Here is a 21,194-nt window from a genome sequence, read left to right on the forward strand (position 1 = left end):
GCATGTAATCTGTAAGTGCTGTCTTTTAAGGTGCACCCTTTTCTACGATGAGACTTTGTTAATGCTCTGTCTCAGAGTCGACCTTAAAATGTCCAGTCATTTTGGATTTTTCCTGTGAGCAATTACACATCACTCCTGGATACAAAACATCTGGACAACAAAAGGCTCAGAGGAGTTTAAACTGAGGCAGCTGTGAGGGAGCGCAGCAGACGCACTGATTCCTTCAACATGAAGCCTGCTCTGGTGGTGTTGGCGTTGTCATTGCTGTCCACAGTGGAAGCTCAGAACCATGATCATCATGACATGGCGTGGGTCAATGGCTACCGCCAGAGTTTCAACTTCCAGTGTGCCCACGGAGAGGTCGTCGTGGCCATCAGGAGCTATTTCAGCGAGGCGGACGGCTCGGACCGCTTGTGGACGTTTGAGTGCCAGCCCACACCTGAGGGTCTGGGGGAGCCCAGTGACTGCTGGTGGGACGACATCAACCGCGCTGGAATGGAGTGGTGGGTCCTCTGTCTTATGTCAGCGTTTTACCACCTGTTGTCGACTTTTACAGCTGTGAGCTGCAGTGTCACATCTGTTCAGGCTTTAGAGTGAAACCAGGGAGTGTGGCCTGCATTTATATAAACCAGAGTCTACTAAAAGATTAAACAACCTGTAGGTTGAATTGATTAGATTCTTAACAATCCAAGCAAGTGTAATTTCAGGAGCTGTCAGGGCGGGACAGGGTGGTGCCTGTGGGACAGATGCACAGAAGTCACTGTGATGAATTGTAGCTGTAGGTTTTTCTCCAGTTTATAATCTTACTGCATGTAGCATTACAGCAGCTGTGGTGGCCAACAGGGATTTAACCAGCAATGATATGAACAAATGAGACAGAATGATAAACAACGACAGTAATTCAGAAATGAACAATTAGTCATCCGGGAACAGCTGCGTCAGATTACACGTGTACAGTAAACGCCATAAAATATCACTCAGATTTTCTTTAACTCTGCTCAGCAGCTGTGAACATCTGAAATGTTCCTCTCGTATATTATCTTTAAATATGCAGGAAAAAAGCTTTTATGTGCAGATAGGCATCTGAAGAAGGACATTTATTACAGACAGATCCACATGAAAGCTTCAAAGGAGGCACATCTTTGACCCACTTGTGAGATTCTGTTCCAACCAACAGGAAGAAGTACACATCAAAGACAATGTGCTTTTAACTAATTAATAAGTTAGTTCACTCAGACCAACAACACAGGCTCTTAAAGGTCAGCACTGGCACATACAAGGTCAGTGTGGCTTTTGCTGCTGAAATTGTTGCATGAACAAAACCCCCCATGTTGCAGGTGACTGGGCGACAAACACAAAGAGGGAAAACCTCCAGACCTCATCTAGAGTATACACAAATACAGCTGCAGCCAGCAGATTTTATTGGTCATTTAAAGAGCAGATTACCCACATAGAGGACGTTAAATGTCAACAAGCCTGATCACAAAATCATCACCACCACTTTTGCAACAGGTGGATCCTTTTTAATTCCAAATGTTCACGTTAGTAGAATTGTCGAAATATAAATATAAAGAACAAAGAAAACCTTTTAATTTAAAATATATACTTTATAAAGAACAATAAAAGTCTAAATAAATAACTAAATTGTCACATGGTAAATAATCAACATTAGCATCAACACATAAAGCCCCTTTAAGGAGGTTTCCTAATTAGCAGTGTTGGCAACTTAGTGATTTTCCTGGTAGATTTAACGATTTTTAAACCCTTCAGCTACTTTTTTTCATAAAAGCAGCTAGAGACATATCTAGAGACTTTTTAGACAAAACTTTATCTCCCTTCTTTCTCAGTGAAGATGCTCTGATTGACTCTCTCAACTGACGGAGCTCAGTGTGCAGGACAGAGCAGCAGCACATTCAGTCGACCAGTCCTTAGCCAGACAAAGAGGTGAATGAGCTGTGAATGGGCGTACCTAACGACCAATCACAGATCCCCATTGTTTTTATTCTAAACGGGGCCCCTTTATGGAGGTTTCCTACTGAGTTGTCATTGTAAATTGTCCATTGGTTGTTTAAGCGGGAGAGAGCTGCAGTTTGAGACGTTGCTGTGGGATAAAGTTTGTCAGCCTATGGGGGCCCCGAGCAGTTTCCTGCCTTGCCTGTTTACAAGCTGTGCCTCTGCACGCTGGTGGTGAATCTTAATGGAATCACTCTTCAAAATGAGAATAAGTTGGACTCTACAAATAAAACAGGAGCCAAGGACGATCCTCCACCTAATTTCGGTTTAGCCTTCACGGTCGACGATGGCGTTATGACACAGCTAATGTGTAAAAGGTTTTACTAAGTGGAGATTTACACATCAATTATAGCGAGTTTCACCACACAAACTATTCTTCTGATAGATAAGTTGTTACTAAATATTTAGAGGCAGTAACTGCCATGTGTAACTGCTGTGTAGCTAATGGAACCAGCTAGCTTAACTGACAAAGCTAATGTTAGCTTGCTAACATGGTCTGTGTAGGGTTAAGGTAACATGGAACATGGTCCACTTGATAAAATCCTGTTTAATAACGGTCTAAACTAAGAAAACTGTAATTAACATTTCACAAAAATAATACAATATAGCTCAAATAACAAACCGTTAGCTAAGATAGCGTGACTGAATATTTCACTCCTTCTTCTGCATGAATAGTCCTTATACTGAAACACATAGCTAATTGTAAATGTATGCATAATTGAAATAATTTCCTGAATTTTAATTATTGTAAGCAGATCTAGAAAACTAGTTAATAAGAATTTAGGACACACTCCACACAAAACCTTGTAATATGAATAGCTGGTGCAACCCTATAGTGATATCCTGCAAAACTTGCTAATTTGTCTTTGTTAAAACACAGACTTAAACAAGGATTTTTGCTCAGATTTTCCAGATGTTTAATTTCAGTTAGTTTAATAAAAACATTGAATTCTGCCCACTGTTTTCTCATTCAGAGGAACAAAGCCAGGTCCTCATGGGCCTGTATGAATCACTGTCTCACTCCAGATTCTTGGAACACAACTACCTCCAGTGAATTTTAACAAGATGAATTAAACAGGTTGTGTCAGTCGTCCTTCAGAGAAATCACTCTGTATTTTATAGGCTACATACAGCATTTTCTTTAACTCTTGCAACATGCCATACAGACAGACCAGAGAAAAAGCAGATTATGCAAAAGGAGAAAACAAGGGGGGAAAGATCTTTTTATAACTGGCTTCCTTTTTACGTTGTCAGGTAATCTTTTAAATTCACCCCACACAAAATATCACAACCTCACATAAACATGTTTGACTAACCATCAGCTGCACTGAAAGGTTGATCTAATTAAAGGACTTGGATCAACTTCCAGAAATCCTGTTTGGAGGGAGAATTGTAGTCTGCCATCTCTTTGTAAACAGCAGCTTGAATCCTACAACTAACACAGGTTGCTCGCTCAGCTGAAGTCTCTTTCCAGGTTGGAGAGCAGAACACATTCGTGCTCTTCAGATTTATTTCAAGTTAAGCTCAACTGCACCCAGCTCACTGATTCAAAGACAAACACTGTCAACACTCTAACACTGCCACGCCTGCTTCCCTTTAACACAGCTGTCTGTTTGAATTACACTGGCGAGGACATTACCCTGCAGGGTCTCTGCTCCCATTGGCCGAATGGCTGAAGGCTGTGCCCATGTTGCCATGACAGATGTCCACGCATGCTGCAGCCCCTGCTGCTTGGACCTGGTATTCCTGAATGTGTTGTGGCGACAGCAAAGTGTATGGGCCATAAACAACCTGCACTGGCAACAAACCAGTATTTACTTGATACACATGATGATACACATTTTCTCCTGGTGTAAAAGTTTTTTCAATGTTTTAACTCTCAAAATATCCTTGAAACTTTATTGTTATAGTTTTGTTCGTACAAAGAAATGAAAGGATTGGAATTGATGGAAGCATATAGGGTGTCATTTTAAATCTTATTTTCTTTGTAATGAATAGTGATTTGTTTTTTAACTTGTGTCTTTGCAGGACTTCAACTTGTACCCGTAACGGCCTGGTCGCAGGTGTACAGAGCAAGTACTTTGAATCTGTTCTGGACCGGGAGTGGCAGTTCTACTGCTGTTATTACAAACGCCGATGTCCTTACTCCTGCATGTACGTTCTCACAGGAATATAAATATGTTAAAACAATAGTTTGACATAATGGGAGTTAACTCACTCAGAGTTACATGGAAAGATTGATACAACTGTCATACCTATCTGTTAAATATGAAGCAGGAACCAGGAGATAGTTAGTGTAGCTTGGTGATAAGACTAGAAACAGGGGAAAGAGTGAGCGTGGCTCTGACTGAACTCCACCTACCAGCACCTCATAAGATGAACACATCTTGTTTGTTTAGTCCAGACACAAACAGAAGTGTAGAAATGACCAGCTCCTAGTTATACTAAGGTTATGTGCCAGATTTCTTTTGAGCTGTGGGGAGGACAGACTCCAGGAAGTCACTTCTCCTGGCCAAGAAATAGTCCCACTTTTTGTATTTTGATTAGTGAGCTTTAGAGACACTGTTTTTTTTTAACCTTTGGACAGAGCCAGACTATCTGTGTTTGTGTTTGTGCTTTTGTGCTAAGCTAAGCTAAGCTAAGCTAAGCTAAGCTACCCTTCTCCTGGCTGTAGCATCATATACAGCGTATAGACAGGAGAGTGGTATCAATCTTTTCATCTAAGTCTTGCCAACAAAATGGAAACGTTTGCTTCCCCAAATGTCAAACTATTATTTTGAAGGTTCACACATTAATAAGCAACTAGGCAAACATTGTTTTTGTTGATTCCCACAGGAAGACCACTGACATTCCCGAATACTACAAAGAGGAGGCAGAGCTGGTGATCCCTAGTTATGGCTACTTCATCCGAGGAGCCCAGACCACCTTCAGTGGAGTGCTAAGGTTTGTTCAAAACATCTGCCTTTTTTTTTTTTTTCCTGAATCACTTCTGATCCCAAGTGGCAGCAGTTTGGATCTAAAATCTCACCATAAATTTTCAAATTGTCTCATGACTTAGCTGGAAGAAAAAGTCTTTGTTGTGAGGCCAGTGGGACCAGAATTTATAGGCAGACCATACAAAAAACAAAGAACCAGTAAAATTTGGTAATTTACGACTGTATGAACTGACAGGATTTTGTCTTTCACTTTGTTTCAGAGATCGGCAGTGGAAGTACATCCTGTGCAGAATGACAGACTTTGACTGTGAATTTGAGAATTTATAAATGTGTAAGCAGCATTTTTACCAAACCATAAACACTTCCAATTAAAATACATATTTACTCTTACATTTAAACAAAAACATGACACTGACATTATACAGAACTGATAGGGTTCATGTTTTAATTCATGTATTTACTTTTAATAAATGGATCAACCACAGGCATGTGATATGTGCCTGTATAATCACAGTTTTCTTTAGTCTAGCATGCAAAATGACTGCTCATCAACTTAACTGTTAAAAGAAACATCAACACACAGGAGTCTGCAGGGGATTTGGGCTCCACCAGACGGCTCAAGTGTTTTCATTTAGTAGCAGAAGGGAACTGTAAGTCCTTTGGCAACACATGACCACAATGTTGTTGGGGTCACATGACATTGATGGCCAAAAAAAAAAAAAGATTCACACCATTTTCATGCTCATAAAAGTATTCAGTGCACTGCAGGGTGTGACTGATCGTGATTTGGTCTTGGGAATAACCCTTGGAACAACTGCGTATGTGTTGGAAGTGATGAGAGGCTTTTTGAGAATCACTGGCAACAGGAGCTTTGCATGCAATGAAATGTCTCCCACCTGCTTTCAATTGACTTCACATGTCTCCTTTATTAAAGTGTCTTGTTCAGTTTGGCAATTACAGCAATATACTGAACTGAAACTCATATGACTGTGCTCTTCAGATTACCTTGTTTAATATAAAAGGTAGTATGTTCATTCATTCAGGATTTCTTTTTTTTTAATTTGTTGCGAAAAAGTCATTTTGCATGATGTAAAAAAAAAAAGATCAGATAACAGAGTATATGATGTCTAAAATGAAATATAAGCGTATTATTTGAAATACTATTAAAGTAACTGAATACACTTCACTTAAAATTGTCTTGGGAAAATGTTGTGGGAGAATCCAGCTATGTGAGAGTATAAGCTTTCCAAAAGCACAGAGAGGATGAACTCAGCCATGACGATATCAACGGCTCCTTTGGGCTCAACTTGGCCGAAGGTAAACTCACCACTACTTTATATTGCCACAACACAAATCTTGGAGAAAGAGCATGTTTGTGCGCTCACATGCCGCTGGAAGGGCTTGACATCAGGGATTACCTTATCAACAGCTAATCGGTTTTGTGGCGTGATATATTTCCTAATATGAAATGTAGAGGAAAATATATATATAAAAAAATGTATCTCATACAATTTGATGTTTAGTCATTGGAGATTTTAAAGGAATAGTTCAACATTTTGGGAATTACACTTTCTTGCCCAGTTAGAGTTAGAAGAAAAGATTGACTCTAGTAACTCTCTGTTAAACATGATGCTAAAGCCACAGCCGGTTAGCTTAGCTTAGCTTAGCTTAACCAAAAGGAAACAAAATTTGCCAACCGAGCTCAATAAACTTACCAATTAAAACGTTACGTGCATCACCTGAAGTGTAAGAGCAGCAAGTTACTGTTATCTTTTAAAGATAGAGCCATGCTAGCTGTTTCTCATTGCTTTCAGTCTTTATGCTAAGCTAAGCTAACCATCTAATAGCTGCAGTTTTTTCCTTAATGGACAGACACAGTGGTGTCAATCTTCACATCTAACTCTCAGCAAGAAAGCGAATTACTGTTTTACCCAAAATGTGGATCTACTCCTTTAAAGCACTTATAATACTCAGGGTCTACTTATTAGCTTTTTTTCCAGAGCTTTCAACCTGGACCTTCTGTTGGGATTACTTTGTAAAACATATTTACATTGTTTATACTGCTTTCTTGCCATTGGCTGGCATAAAACTTTTATCCCATTTAGTTGAGAGCTTGTGCAGGAAATGTATTCCAACTTTCTGACTTCATTAATCAAGTCAAAGAACGGCTACATGGCGTTCCTGAGAACTTTCCAAGATTTAAATGCGTTTTTTTTCCACAACATCTAACGGCATGTGAATTTACCGTAAGCAGTAAAAGAGCAAATACGGAAAAATAAAGCCTGGTCTGTTTAGCAGCCCCTTTACGCTCATTTTCATTCTGCTGATTTTGTACACGACAAGTAGCATTTCTTTACCATCTCAACCCTCCAAAGCGCTGTTGAAATCTATTCGAACTTAATGGAGTGAACTGGTCGAGGGTCAGCGAGCTCGCTGCACCGTCTTGAAAAGCGCTGGGGACTGGGCCAGAAGCTTTCAGCACTGTTTGTTTATGGCAACTGCTGTCTCGGGGCACAGGGCCAAACACCACAGCGTGACACAGCTGTCCCCTGAGCCAGTGGCTGGTGGCGAGCCACACGCCTGTAGAGGCCTCCAGCCCGTAGAGATCCACTGTCCCCGTGGTGGAAGCCGCCTTCCTGGGCTGGAAAAGAGGGGGATGTATTGTCCTGCTTTATCCTCGCTGCCCTCCAACACATTTTCATTACAGCGGGATGAAAAATGAGCCTTTCAAAACAATATTCACACTGGCTGTAATTAGAGTTTATAGGAGGAGCCACAAAGCTATTAAAGTCTCCTTACTGCAATCACTTTTGGAATCTGTAGTTAGCCACCATATAATTAAGAGCTAAGTATACATTTATGACAACAAAGCCTCATAGAAAAGAAGGATGTAAGTTGAAAACATGCTCCTGTTTTTAACAGAATGCACCGAGCAATGCCTCACCGGTTAACATTTACATTGATCCTAATGCGTTTACGTACTTCATTGTTGTTACTTCATTCTCTTGGCACACGGACTGCCAGCACAAAGTTTCATGGCAATCCATCCAGTAGTTGCTGAGATGCTTCAGTCTGAACTAAAATGGTGGGTTGACCAACCAGCGTTGCCATCTCTAGAGCTACACTAATAAAAATACATAACTGATTGGACTCCGGCAGGTAAACTAATAAAGTAATAAACTAATAAAGTATCCAATATAAGTGCAGGAAATGGAAAGTAGGGATTCAATTACATGATTTATATTACAGGTTTAAACTTAACCTTTAACACGTCTCTAATTAATGTAAAACATTTCTGTTTCTAATAACCAAGTCTTTTTTTTTTTTAGGTATATGTTAGTTGACAGAATACACTTCAGAAAACACACTATAACTGGTGACCCAAAAAAAGCACTTGTATCAATTATAGAACTTGAAAATTATCAAATTCCTCTTCAATCAAATAAAAAGAGCATGTGATGCTTTTGTACTCACAGCCAATCCCTGAGTGCGTCCTTCTCTCCACTCAGAACTTGAGGCCAGCTGGTGCAGTAAATGCCTGAGTTCATTAGCCGTGATCCAGTGAAGCTTCTGTGCAGCCAGAGCTGCAGAGCTAAGAATGAGACAAATAACAGCTTCTCAGAATAAGAGGCTACTGCATTCATGCTGGAAATCCCTTCTAAAATTAATTTTAGGCGCACTCCCAAAACAGTTTGGTCAACACTCGAGACATAAATATGTTCAAATACAGTTTCTGAAGTGCCACCGGGGCCAAAACATTACTCGTATTTCTGTACAATACCAAAATAATCAACTTTTCAGTACCTTACATCGCTGAATATAAATGCATTTTTCTACATATTTTCAGATATCAATTAGCAGCTGAAAACAAAGGCAAGATGTGAATTTGTTGTTAATTCAATGTTTTTGTTTTTAGTGGACTTGACACCATATTTCCCAGTTACAGTAGTTCAGACATGAATGTTATAACAGAAGTTGCTGCAAAACTTTCATGTTGGTTGCGGCTTTTCTGTCTTCAATCGTTCAAACAATGTTAAACTCACAAAGGTTTCAGTTTCTAACGCCAAGTTCTGTAGTGGATGCCAATTTGTCTTTGAATGTGGAAAGTAAACCAGAGGAACATAATTCTGAATTTGTGAGTTACAAATAGGCCTTTCACCACACCCTGAGCTGTGTTCAGTGATAATTACAACTATGCTAAACTAAGACATGGTACACATTACATCTGTTAAACATGTTAGTATTGTCACTGTGAGCGTGCTGATGTTAGCATTTAGCTCAAAGCACAGCTGTGTAGCTTCACAGAGCCACTAACATGGCCGTTTAAAGAACTTATCTAAATCATGGGTTTATTGTAAACCCACTTCAAAATAAATTAAATAAAATATTTTTTTCTAATCAACTCAAAATATTCTTGGATACTGCAGCATTCATAGGTGACAATACAATACGGGTTAGAGAATAACACTGCACTGGAAAACCAGCAGCCTATAGCTTTCATTATCACATTGTATGAGAATTATTCTTGACAGTTACGTCTCCTGCAGTGCTTATATAAAATTATATTGATATAATATCAAATGATTTACCTCCTGAATCAGTTAGCAGATAATGAAGTGAGATGGGAGGAAGTGGAACTAATTCAAAGTTATTTCCAGCAAACTGTGACACTTTTCCTCGAATCAGGAGCAGTAACTTCTTAAACTTCGGGGCTGATCATTTTCCCAAAATACTGTTTAAATTCAAGAGAAACTCTCTGTTCTCAGCCAGTGGAGAAGTGCGGGGCTGTGTTTGGACGCGGGCAGGGAGAACCCAAGTGAGGGAGCACCATGGAGCGTGACCCTGACCCAGCCCCAGGGCTGCACAGATAGCCTGTTTATTTTAGGGAGCCTCTGCCCGCTCTCACTGCTCTCACTTGAGGGCAAAAACAGCTGCCTCTTTTCATGTCTGACAACAAGGGGTGCAGTGCAGGGTAGACCCACCAGAACTCAGTTTCACCGAGTCTGTATAACAGAAACGTGCTGGTTTTCTAAGACGACAGATGTTGTAGTGGTGTGAATTCATAGTATACGTACAAAAGAAGAGCATATCAAACTGGAGGAAGCTATTTAAAGAGGTTTGTATCCATCCTAAAAGAATCGAGGTGAATGAAATCTCACGTGTAAGGCTTATAGAATAAAAAAAGACATTTGAAGAATTCAGCAGCAACATTTCTTTCCAGAAACAATGTCTTTATTGCTCTGAATATTCCTCAGACCCTAACCCATGGAATTTTAATAGGGACTATTTTCTTCGGTGGAATGTACTTTTGACCATAACTACCACGTCTGCATGACTAGATACCACTACAGATATGTAGGAACATATGTTTTTAGTATTTTTTGGTTAACCGACCCCCTTAAAGGGTCTTCTGAATTGGATTGAATTGGTTTTGTTCAAATTAAAGTGAGACTGTGGACGTTCTGCCGAACACGGCCACAGGATAACGGCACAGTGAATTTCCCAAGATTGTCCTGAGTCAGATGTTTTAAAGACATCATCATCATTAAGGGACCTGACAGAGTCTAATGGAGTGTGACCACAAGAAAGAAACAACAAACATGTCTACTGGTGATGAACAGTGTGGCTACTTAGTTGTAATGTCAGTTTCACGATTAGCAAACATTAGCCACCATACGCTAATACCAAGCTGCAACCTCCAGGGGCTGAAACACTGAAGCACCAAAAGCTGCGGTTCCTCTAATGACCACTCTGGATCCAACAGTGAGTCAATCCCCATAGACTCCCATGTTAAAATGTCCAACTTTACAGCAGAAATAAACATCATTACAGCTAATTTCCTCCGTCCTCGACCTCTTTGCCCATTTTTCGATTTGCTGGGAGTCCAGTGGAGTCCGGTGCTCACTCCGAGCTTCAAAACTACTCCTCAGAAACCTATGGGTGGCATCATGGAGGCAACGTCCATCTTTATACAGTACATAGTCTATGGCTGACACTGGTCATACCAGACCAAATTAGGCTGTAGCAGCCAAACCCCTGAGTGTGTTGAATTGAGCAAGAATACTTTTAATGCTCATTAATTCAGCGTTTCATCTGCAAGAGGATGACTGTCTCATTTCTTCTCATCAAAAGTTCACATTACCAGCTGTCTCAGGAAGACCACCAACATTGGTTTTCCTTTTAAAACTAGATCAGTCGGCGGTCAGCCTACCTGGCTACGACCTGGCCCACATGTGGTAACATGTACAGTACACTCTGTACAGTATAGATCTCATGTTTGGTGGTGTCAGAGAAACAAATACAGATGTTTTTGTCCATGGGAGGGTTCAAGACTAACAGAAGCATGTGTAAACCTGTGGCTTGTTGGGCACGGCACAGGTTAATAGTGTGCATGGGGTGTGTCCTCTGCTGTGACTCTGCTCTACCTCTTTCTGCTCTGTAGGTAATGTCATATTTCAGTGTTCATCTGAGATCCCTGACAAGGCGCACTTTGGGATTTCCAATAAGAGTTCAATCACATCTAATCTCCCTCTATAAACCATTCACTTCAGTTGATGTGCTACAGCCTACAACAGAATGACTGTTCCACCAAAAATGGATTCTTTAGTGAATCTATAAACAATAATATCGCAGGAATACACATGAACAAAAGGCTGATGGGAATCCTCTACTTCCCGAGTGTTGCAGTTCTCAGTCTCTGGCTCTTGGGAAAGAGTCTTTGCATTGAGGACTCGGGAGGGAGCTCTGCACTTGTGTTTACACAGTCAACTTGTGTTCGTCCTGTGATAGCAAAATGATGGTGTCAGATAATAGAAGCTGGTTGAGATTTAAAGTTAAGAATAACAGCTTACTCACTTTTTCCCCCTCTGGGTCTGCGGAGCAAAAACGTTTGTGATTTGGGAGGCCAGCCAAAGCATTGTGGGAACAAGAGGTGTAAGGTGAGCTCAGTGACCTACTGGTTCCCAGCCTTCCCTTTGGCTTTCTCACTTTCTGTACTTGCAGCGCACCTCCAGACAAAAGCATCATTATTGCTCTTGGATTCTTCACTAGTGAATTCTTGGTAGTGAAACAGCACAGAATAAATTAGACGCTTTATTGGCTGTGATGGAGAGAGCTGAATGGATCCATGACGAGTCAGCCAGCCTCTGGTGTTTCCACTCATTCTGACTCTTAGCGGGAAATGTTACACCGCAATATTTCCAATGCCAGTTTTGTCTCTCTCATTAGCCGTGATGAGCCCTGAAAGAATGAAACAAACGGTGCCGCAGAGAGCAGAGCCTTTGTTTTTAAAATAGGTGGCAGACACTGTTCCGCATTTTTACTGGGTGTCCCTGCAGGTGAAAGGTCAAGGCTGTGAGTGTAAAAGATGTACTGAGGCTTGTCAGCGTGTTAATCTGTCTGTTGGCCAGGAGCCCGGGCAGAGAGAAGAGCAGGACTCTAACGGTATAGTGTTACACAAAACAGGCTCTTCTCACACCATCGAGCACGTGCTTGTGTCTTAGTTGTGTGGAACCCAACCGTGACCCGGAGTTTAGATACACTCCCGCAGTTTCTCAGGATATAGAAAATACATCACAAGGTACAGAACAATGCTCACAGGACACCTGCTGACACTCTTGACATGACACTTGTTCTCATGTTTTTCCATTAACTGTGTGCAATTACACTGTCTGTAAGTGTAGGCTAATAGCTAATAGCTCTGTAAATCAAAATGAGAACCAGGGTTTTTGAATGACTTGATGTCTGAGGAAAACGTTTAAGGAAGCCATCCACTGATTTTAACACTACTCAGCGTATAATGTCTATCTCGGCTTGAATGTGAAGACGACAGGAAAGTTTTACAAACTGGGGTCAAGAGGTCAAAGACATGCACATTTACCAGGAACAGAAGGTCTAACTAACGCTGCTATTTCACTGCATTATGGCAAGTGTAGGTTTTTGGTTTTTTTTTGGATATCGGCACATGTTGGCGACTAAGGTTGGAATTATGTTTCTCCAAAGATGCACGTTCTGCAAACCTACGCAGAGGAGGGTGTTGTGGGTAACCGCAGGTCACAGAGGATCGCAGAGGAGCTGGCATGCAAACTGGTTGACTCAGCTCCTGTCAGACGAAAAACAAACAAACATGTATCACATACAAGCAAAAAAAGAAATGGCCAATACATCCGTGTTTGCCTCTGTGCGGCCTGGAGAAGCATTAAAAGCTATAAGTTAAACGTATAGATATGTTAGTTCTCCTGCATCAGTTCTTTTTATCTTCACTTTTGTAAGTTCCCCAACTTCATGGTAAATCACGACTGCTCCGTCAAAGGAATACCAAGACTTTGATGAGGATGCATTATGTTATCTAGCTAGAGCCAGGAGGTGCTTAGCTTAGCACCTACACTCTCTCTTTTAAACCATTGTTATGCCATTGTTACATTTTTGTTTGTTTAAAGCCTAAAGTCTATAACTGTTGGAAGAAGAAATATCACTTTCCTCCTTTCAAAAATCAAAAGTTGAATTCATAAATCATTGAATTGCAATCTCTCTCCATTCAGTACATCGTGGGGTCTTTCTGCTGCGGCCTTACTTGGTCTGGTGTGACCAGTAGCTTATGGTGACTGATGTTAGCGGATGTTAGCAAAGTTTAAATGCTGCAGGTCAGTTCATTGGCTTCAAAACTCTTCTCTACCTGTGCCACCTTTAGGCTTAGCATGCTTTAGCATTTACTGTTGTCTCGCTCTTCTTTTGTCCTGTTTTGCAAACTTTAGATTTACTTTAATTAATTATATTGGCTCCTTTTCACAGGGTGCTCACCAGTCTGATGATGTTTGATGAGCACATAGCCCTTAATGTATTACACTATTTTGGATGATAAAATGTTGTGTATTTTCCTCAAAACTCCCACTGTGAGGTTTAACTAAACTAACTTCTTTTCCCTCATCTCAACAATCATGACTTGTTGTTTTCCCTCAGCACCAAGACTTCTTAAAGCTTGTCGAGAAACAAGCTCACCCGCTATATTACAGCCAATTTGCAGTAAATACCCGTAAAATGTCAGTCTCTCTTAGCCAGCCAGACGACAAAGCTCTGAAGGATAAGTAAAAGTGGTGACATAAGCAGAGCCGCGATTGTGAGCTCTTACATCATCATCGTCCATTCACGGCCTCTGTGTTGCAAAGCCTGGTTTCCTTGACAAACTGTGCAGATTGCCAGTGTCCTTCCTCCACGTTGGACTTTCGCCCCCTGTGTTCAGCAGCTCTGAAAAGGATTTGAGAAAAGCATTGAATTGAGATACAAACCTTTCTCTCACTTCTATTACTGGGCCCAATTTTAATCTACAGGTGTGCCTGCACCTTTCCTGCTTTTCTCTGGCGTGTTTACAGCTGGCACAGAGATTCTCCTCAGGCGGTGAGTGTAATGGAAAAGTACTCTGGTGCCAGAAGAGCCGTAGCGGGCTTTCTATCACTATGTCTGGCCTTGGGCACAGCAAGAGCAAGACAATGACAGATAAGACAGTCTCCACTTGCTTGGTTCTCCAGCTGGGTTTGTCCTTAGACAGACAGACACTGTTATCTCGCTCAGGAGTCTGGGTCAGACACAAGATCTTCCTGACTGCCTTTGAGCTCCAGTTCAGCACCATTAGTGTTACAGGACAGATAGTAGATTACAAATCGGCAGCAAATCAAGATTACAAATTTACTGTAAACCTCAGATCCATAATGTCCTTTGCTTACTTCCCCCACTCTTCCATGTGCATCATGTGTTTATGTGGGGGGGTATAAGTTCAATTTAGCAGTGCATAGGCAGATAGAGAGGACTGGGTTTAGTTAAGCAAAGGTTTTTTGGCACAGTTAGATGAGAATATTGATACTTCTCACTCATAGTTCTGCATAAAATTTAAAGCTACAACCAGCAGCCAGTTAGCTTAGCTTAGCACAAAGACTGGAAATAGGGGTAGCAGCTAGCTTGGCTCTGTCCAAAGGTAACAAAGTCTGACTACCAGCACCTTTAAAGATCACTAATGAACACATTATATATTTGTTAATTTCATCCACAGAAAAAAATGAAGCATACAAGAAGTAAAAGACGATTTGCAGTTAAACTTGAGGGTTGTGTGCCCCGCTGTTTCTTGGCTCTGAGTAGTTGCCAGGCAACCAGCAGAGACTCCAGGATGTTAGTGAATGTGATGGCTGTCTTGAGCAATGAATCGAGTTGCACTGTGGTAATCGGTGCTCAGTTTAAGGTTAGATACAGACAGGGTATCCATCCCATATAATGACTGGAAACCTCACCAGCGACATCTGTTGGTTAAAAAGTGCAGCTGGTGAGCACCCCATCCTTCGTAACACCATGAGAACAAGGGCAGCCACAGTCAGTGTGGACATTGATCACGTCATTATTGGCCCTATCTGTGTACCTGTCACTAAGAGTACAGATCTGGGCTCACTTTTACCTACCTGAGCACAACCCCCCTCATCCTCCCCCCAACTCCAAGTCCAGCCACTGGGTGTAACGACTTTAACAGGATATCTATGGGGAGCCAGATTAGATAGTACAGTGGATTGTACAATGATTTTTTCTAAATTTGAAATGATAAACAGGCTCATTTCTGGTATAAGAATCAAAGTATTTAAGGTAGATTTTGCTAGTTAGTTAGATGGCTTTGTGCACTTTGTGTATTTAGAGTTTAGAACAAGGTTTAAAGTAATTAAAGGGTCATCAGAAACACTGTAACTTAAATAAGGCCTGGCTGGTTTGCAGTAGAGTCGATGGCATAAGATTATGTCATCGGCATAAAAAATAGACATTGTAGTACTCAGCTGGAAAATATCAATAATGGCATTTTTTTAAAAGTATAGTTTAATACCAGGGGGCTAGTATTGATCCCTGTGGGACACCTTTGTCCATCTGGGGACTTCCAGAAAAACTCTGTTAAGAGTTGACAAGTGATTTTTTGGATTTTAGAAAGACAGGGAATCTTACTGGCCGACTGAACAGGAATCAATACAAGTTTATCTTTTAAATTTTCATTTCAACTTATTTTCACTTTTCTGTTTTTCAGATTATGTCTGATACACAATGAAAGTGTAATAGAGATAAATAATGCAAGTGTAGATGTATGTCTGCGATTCAGGACAAATATAATTATCCTGCTTTTGTCCGAGAAAGGTTGTGAGTAAACATTGTCAACTGTGATGGAGTCTACATGAACAAATAGATGCTTTTTATGGACAGCAAATGCAATCTCAAATTCACAACGCCTGAGTTCTGATCATTTTATATCAAGGTCAAAACTTTAGCTTGAGGCTAAATGGCAGAGAATTTCAAGCCTTTATTCTTAAAAAATCTTTTGTGTACAGTCAATACTGGCTTGGTTCAACCGAGAGTGGAAAAAGATTCAACAGCAAATATACGACGAAACGCCGAATGGCCGACCATGTGGGTAATGGGGGCAATAGTACTGATCAGTACTATTTCTCTGCTGTAAAATGCCTGTGGCTCTGTTTACTCTCCCTCGTTTCAAGGTTAAACCTTTTTGGATGGTTTATATCTGTGCCTCGCTTAGGATGTGCTTTACATGACAGATGTGGTTGAATAAATGCATTAAAACGTACGTTTGTTACAACACATCCACTCTGGATGCAATTAAATCCCACAACAAGTGATAGTAATAGTGGGAGTTGTTATTCCACTTGTGCCAAGAGTACAGTAGGCTTTCAACTCAGAATGGACAACTGTGGCGAGATAGCATATAAACTGCAATTATGGGAGGCTTTTATGGGTGAAGTTCCTCTCCATGATTCAATATGAAAGTGATGAAGAGAGTGATGAAGGCATCGAAGTGGGTAATGAAAAGACAAAAGAGGGCAGCACGTAAAAGCATTGGTGGAATAAATGGCAGCTATAAGTACAAATGCACGCACGATAAAAAGTAAATAAATAAATAAATAAAGATAAAGTAAAATGGGTTTGGTGGGAAATCAAACACATGAAAATCACAAAACATGTATCACGTCAAGGCAAAGCTTTCAGATAAGACACCGCCAGAGAGCCAACTCAAAGACGCTTGTCAAAACCTTAAGAGGTGGAATAATGCATAGATAAAAAGCTGATAAGAGATTAGTACAGGACAGACAAAGGGACTTTTGTGTGGTACCTAAATCTGTGGAGCATACAGGTCAGGTCACTCCTCACGGCTGTTGACACTGACAATATAAGAGGTACCTGTGATGAAAACAGAGACGTTAGAGACAGAAACATAACATCATGTAGCGAGTGGACACAGCACCAAAGCAGATTATCACTTACATCACAATAAACACTGAAACACAGACCTGATGTAGGTGAAGTACGACACAGTCATGATGGACGAGGGAAACTTAGAGATTATGTGAAATAAAAGTTAACAAGTGTTTAGTGAATCTGTTTAATCATAGGTAATATCTGCGGGTCTTTGAGGCCTTCTGCCGGGAAATTAATACCTGTTTTACAGACCAGACAACTACATCATCATAATTGATTAATCAAAAGAAATCACTAATATAATGGATAATGAAAAAAATCATTATTGCTGCCCTAGTTAGGAAAGAAGATTGATTACACTCTCATATCTATACACTAAATATGAAGCTACAGCCAGGAGACGGTTAGCTTAGCTTAGCATAAAGACTGGAAGCAGGGGGAAATAGCTAGCCTGATAGAAGATAACAAAAACACTCACACCTGTCAGCACCTCTGAAGGTGTTAGGTATTTTTTAATTTTTGTTTAATTTGCACAAAAAACCAAAGTGTAAAAATGTCAAGTTGGGTTTAATTTTGGCTTGTTATGTTATTTGTTTTCTTATTGAGAGTTAGATGAGAAGATCAACACCATTCACATGTCTGTATATTACCAAGCAGCAACCTCTAGGGCTGAAAAACCAAGCCGACACTCAGGTGTCAAAAACTGCTGTTCTTCTAATGACCACTTGAGTCTGGCTGCAAAAGCGAGTCAATCCTCATTGACTCCCATATTAAAATGTCCAACTTTACAGCAGAAATAAACATGTTTACAGCCTGGTACAACAGCAGTTTTAGTCTCTAGCGCTAATTTCCTTCATTCATCGAAGTCTCTGCTCCACACACGCACCACCTCTTTGCCTATTTTTGGATTAGCTGGGAGTTAGGCCACATATGAAGCCACCATTTGCAGCTAGCTAAGTTAGCTTAGCATAAAGACAAGGAACAAGGGGAAACAGCTAGCCTGGCTCTCGCTTTACACTGGCCACTCACACTGGTTAGCTTTACAGGTGTTTGCAGGCTGATTTTGTTCCCTTTGTTACCAGGTTTTGCTGTGTTTCCCCCGTTTCCTCTGTTTCCTCCTCCCTCGTCTATGTGTGTGTGTGTGTAGGTGTGTGTGTGTGTTGTGGGCATGGCTTCATTCACCTGGCTCCTGGCACCACGCCACACCTGTTAGTAATCATCTCATTAACCTGCAGTTCAAGAGCCCCGGCTCTCCTTCCACTCATTGACATATTGTTCAGTTGGCTCAGTGGTAGCTTTACATAGTCGAGTGTTTCTTTGTGCCTCCCGCTAACCTGTTATCTCGCATTGCATGCACACCCTCCTTTCCTCCACCTGCAAGACTCTGACATTCCCTCCACTCCTCTACCTGCCATCACCAGTGCCCCTCTCATACCTTTATCTAACCATAGACTCAATAAACTCACACCTAAAATCAGTCTGTGTCTGCTCTTGGTACCGAACAAAACTAAGCCCTCACAGATCAGTATGCTAAGCTACGTTAGCCAGCTGCTGGTGTTAGCGTCACAGTGGTATCAGTCCTCTAAGAAATCTAAAATAGATATGTTCCCAAAATGTCATAACATTTCTTTTAAAGGTTTTATTTTTCACCTGTGAATAGATATTACCTGGTTCTCCCCTGTTCCCAGTCTTTATGCAAAGCTAAGCTAACAGTGACTGTGATATTAACCTTCTTATGATTAAGTGATTAAGCTTATTTCCAGAAATTGTCAGACTATTCCTTTAAGCTTTTAGTAGAGCTGAACTCTGTGGGCGTTGAATTTCCCTCCTATTTGCATATGCCTAAAACCATTGACTCAAAAGAGCGCGTTGATTTATTATTTTTTTTACCTGTCTGAAACACACACCTACCCTCCTCTTTTGAGTCATGAATGCTTTTTGTCTTTGCACCAACAGACCTGGATAAAACCAAACAATACCTCAAGAGAGGAGGAAATGAATGCTGAACCAGATACCTCAGCAAGAGGAAGTGGCAAAGTGTGCAGAGCAGCTTTCAGGCTGCACGGTGACAGTGGGACTAAACAGAGAGCGTCTTTGTTTGGATGTGAAAGGCACGCCAGGTTAGATTCAACATTCGAGCGATTTGTGACGTACTAGTTAAAGCGATGGCCGAACGTCCTCTGACACAGAATGCAAATCACTTCTTTCCCAACGTTCATGTTAACACTCAGCAACATGTGTTGAGGTGCCTGCCAACAGCAACTGAGAATAAACATATTAAATCTCTGCCTCATAGGAAGAGGAACCAGCTCTGTATGGGAAGTTAAACAAGACAGGAATGACCAAAGACCTGAAATAAGCAAATAGTCCCAACACTTTTTTCTTTGCATGTGCAGGGAAGAGTTTCTGACTTACTTTTGTTGGAACTGAGGGTGAACGAAAAGCTGCAGTTACAGGCAGACTCTTGGTGAGCTGAGTGTTGTGTTGAGCCACCAGTTTATTCAGTGAGTCAGAGATTTGTGGCCAGAGGTTTAAGTTGAGGCCACAAAGGCAGATTCTGAAGCAGCTGAAAAGAGCAGCTTGAAGTCTTTGGCTGACAAGACGTGACAACAGGTGGAAATCTGTCTGATTCTGAGACAGCAGACAGAGAAGGGATTGCATAAGGGCGGCTACTTCCACATTATCTAGAGCTCTGAGAATATTTCTTTAAAGCTCCAGGAACAGTAAATAAACACATCCTCTCCAAAAAAAGTGGCTAAGTTCTCATTAATGAGGCCAAACAGTGATAAACAGGTTATTTTATATAATGTTCTGAACTTTAACTGGTCAGTCAGTGTAACTCTGGACGCTGGGATGCAGTTGTAAGACACATTACTGACCGGTGTTTGACGGCTAGTTTGGTATGTGACACATGGATGAGCAACAAATGATGTGTCTCCCCCTCCCCCTCCAGATCAGAGTAATTCTGTGAGAATGTGACACAGTGGTGAGGAGGTGAAATGAATAAACTAACTCTATAGCGCCACCCACAGACACATTAGTCCTTTGAGTTTCAGCAGAAACAGAGCAGGCAGTGTAATTTGTTTTCAGCTCATCTGTGCGTGACTAATAGATGGAAGAAGTGGAACTGATTCATTTTCCCACCCGTCATTTGATATTGGTGATTAAAAAAGGAACTTGAAACTGTTTTTGTGAAACAGTGAAGGTGTCTGAGCTGACTGAATGTCATGTGTCCTTTAAGTTAATTGTAATTGTGCCAATTAGTGCTAGAACAAGTAGTCGATTATTCGATTTGTTAACTGACAGAAAACCAGTCAACAGTAAGTCTGATAACTGATCAATTGTTCATTTAATGAGCAGAGATGCCAGACATTTCTCTGGTTCTGGTTCTTTTTTCTGACCTCCTGTCTTTTCCTCTTGTGCCTTTATAATTTAAACTTTTCCGCTGCTATGATTTCTGACTTAATACCTGCAAGACTAACGACTCCACCTTGAATCTCAGCTGCACTTTATATTCAGGAACAATTAGCAAATGTGAGCAACGCTAACACGTTAAACTAAGATGGTGAACAAGGTAAACATTATACCTGCTAAACATCTGCATGTTAACATTGTCATTTTTAGCATGTTAGCATGTTACACTTAGCATTTAGCTCAAAGCACTGCTGTGTGCAGACTCACAGAGCTGCTAGCATGGCTGTAGATTGTCTTGTTATTAAACAATTAATCACTTAATTGAAAAAATGATCAGTAATGAAATCATTTGCTAGGACTCAGGATGGTTATATAATTAGCTGCTGGAGCCTTGTGGAGGACTAATACACAAGACATAGGCGATAGGAGGAACTTGATGACAATAACAAGAGATTTTCTCTAACATCTCAAAGACAAGCTGCTGTGTTGGTACTCACCCGACATAGACGGTGGGTAGGAAGGACCATCTTTTTATTGGAAAATCCCCACCACCTACAAAGGTATCGTTTTCTGCACATTTCTGCTCTTCGACTTTGCAGCAAA

At 40.9% G+C, this 21,194-nt stretch overlaps 2 protein-coding genes across 2 annotated transcripts; one reads left to right on the forward strand and one right to left on the reverse strand.

Moving 5' to 3' along the window:
• Positions 1-161: 161 nt before the first annotated feature.
• Positions 162-5,987, forward strand: dpt (dermatopontin). Its single transcript, XM_023404243.2, has 4 exons — positions 162-503; positions 4,042-4,167; positions 4,849-4,956; positions 5,210-5,987. The coding sequence occupies exons 1-4, from the start codon at positions 229-231 to the stop codon at positions 5,274-5,276; spliced, it is 576 nt and encodes a 191-aa protein (XP_023260011.1). The 5' UTR covers positions 162-228; the 3' UTR covers positions 5,277-5,987.
• LOC147819214 (uncharacterized) lies at positions 5,882-21,193 on the reverse strand. The gene is made up of 6 exons (XM_087173464.1): positions 21,089-21,193; positions 17,092-17,159; positions 14,077-14,192; positions 12,972-13,050; positions 8,424-8,541; positions 5,882-7,590 (listed from the first exon to the last, which is right to left on the reverse strand). Exons 3-6 carry the CDS (start codon positions 14,089-14,091, stop codon positions 7,425-7,427), a joined length of 378 nt encoding a protein of 125 aa, XP_087029590.1. The 5' UTR covers positions 14,092-14,192; positions 17,092-17,159; positions 21,089-21,193; the 3' UTR covers positions 5,882-7,424.
• Position 21,194: the final 1 nt, after the last annotated feature.

This window comes from Seriola lalandi, unplaced genomic scaffold, assembly GCF_002814215.2.
Source record: "Seriola lalandi dorsalis isolate HSWRI2012SDOR001 ecotype SW California unplaced genomic scaffold, Sedor1 jcf7180002054235, whole genome shotgun sequence".
In the NCBI taxonomy this organism is placed as follows: Eukaryota; Metazoa; Chordata; class Actinopteri; order Carangiformes; family Carangidae; genus Seriola; species Seriola lalandi.

Coding starts and splice junctions, on each gene's coding strand:
- dpt (XM_023404243.2), top strand. CDS start 229: ATGAAGCCTGCTCTGGTGGTGTTGGCGTTGTCATTGCTGTCCACAGTG. Junction 504..4,041: donor AACCGCGCTGGAATGGAGTG/GTGGGTCCTCTG, acceptor GTGTCTTTGCAG/GACTTCAACTTGTACCCGTA. Junction 4,168..4,848: donor CGATGTCCTTACTCCTGCAT/GTACGTTCTCAC, acceptor TGATTCCCACAG/GAAGACCACTGACATTCCCG.
- LOC147819214 (XM_087173464.1), bottom strand. Junction 8,542..12,971: donor CCCACAACACCCTCCTCTGC/GTAGGTTTGCAG, acceptor TCTCATTCTTAG/CTCTGCAGCTCTGGCTGCAC. Junction 7,591..8,423: donor GACGCACTCAGGGATTGGCT/GTGAGTACAAAA, acceptor CCTCTTTTCCAG/CCCAGGAAGGCGGCTTCCAC.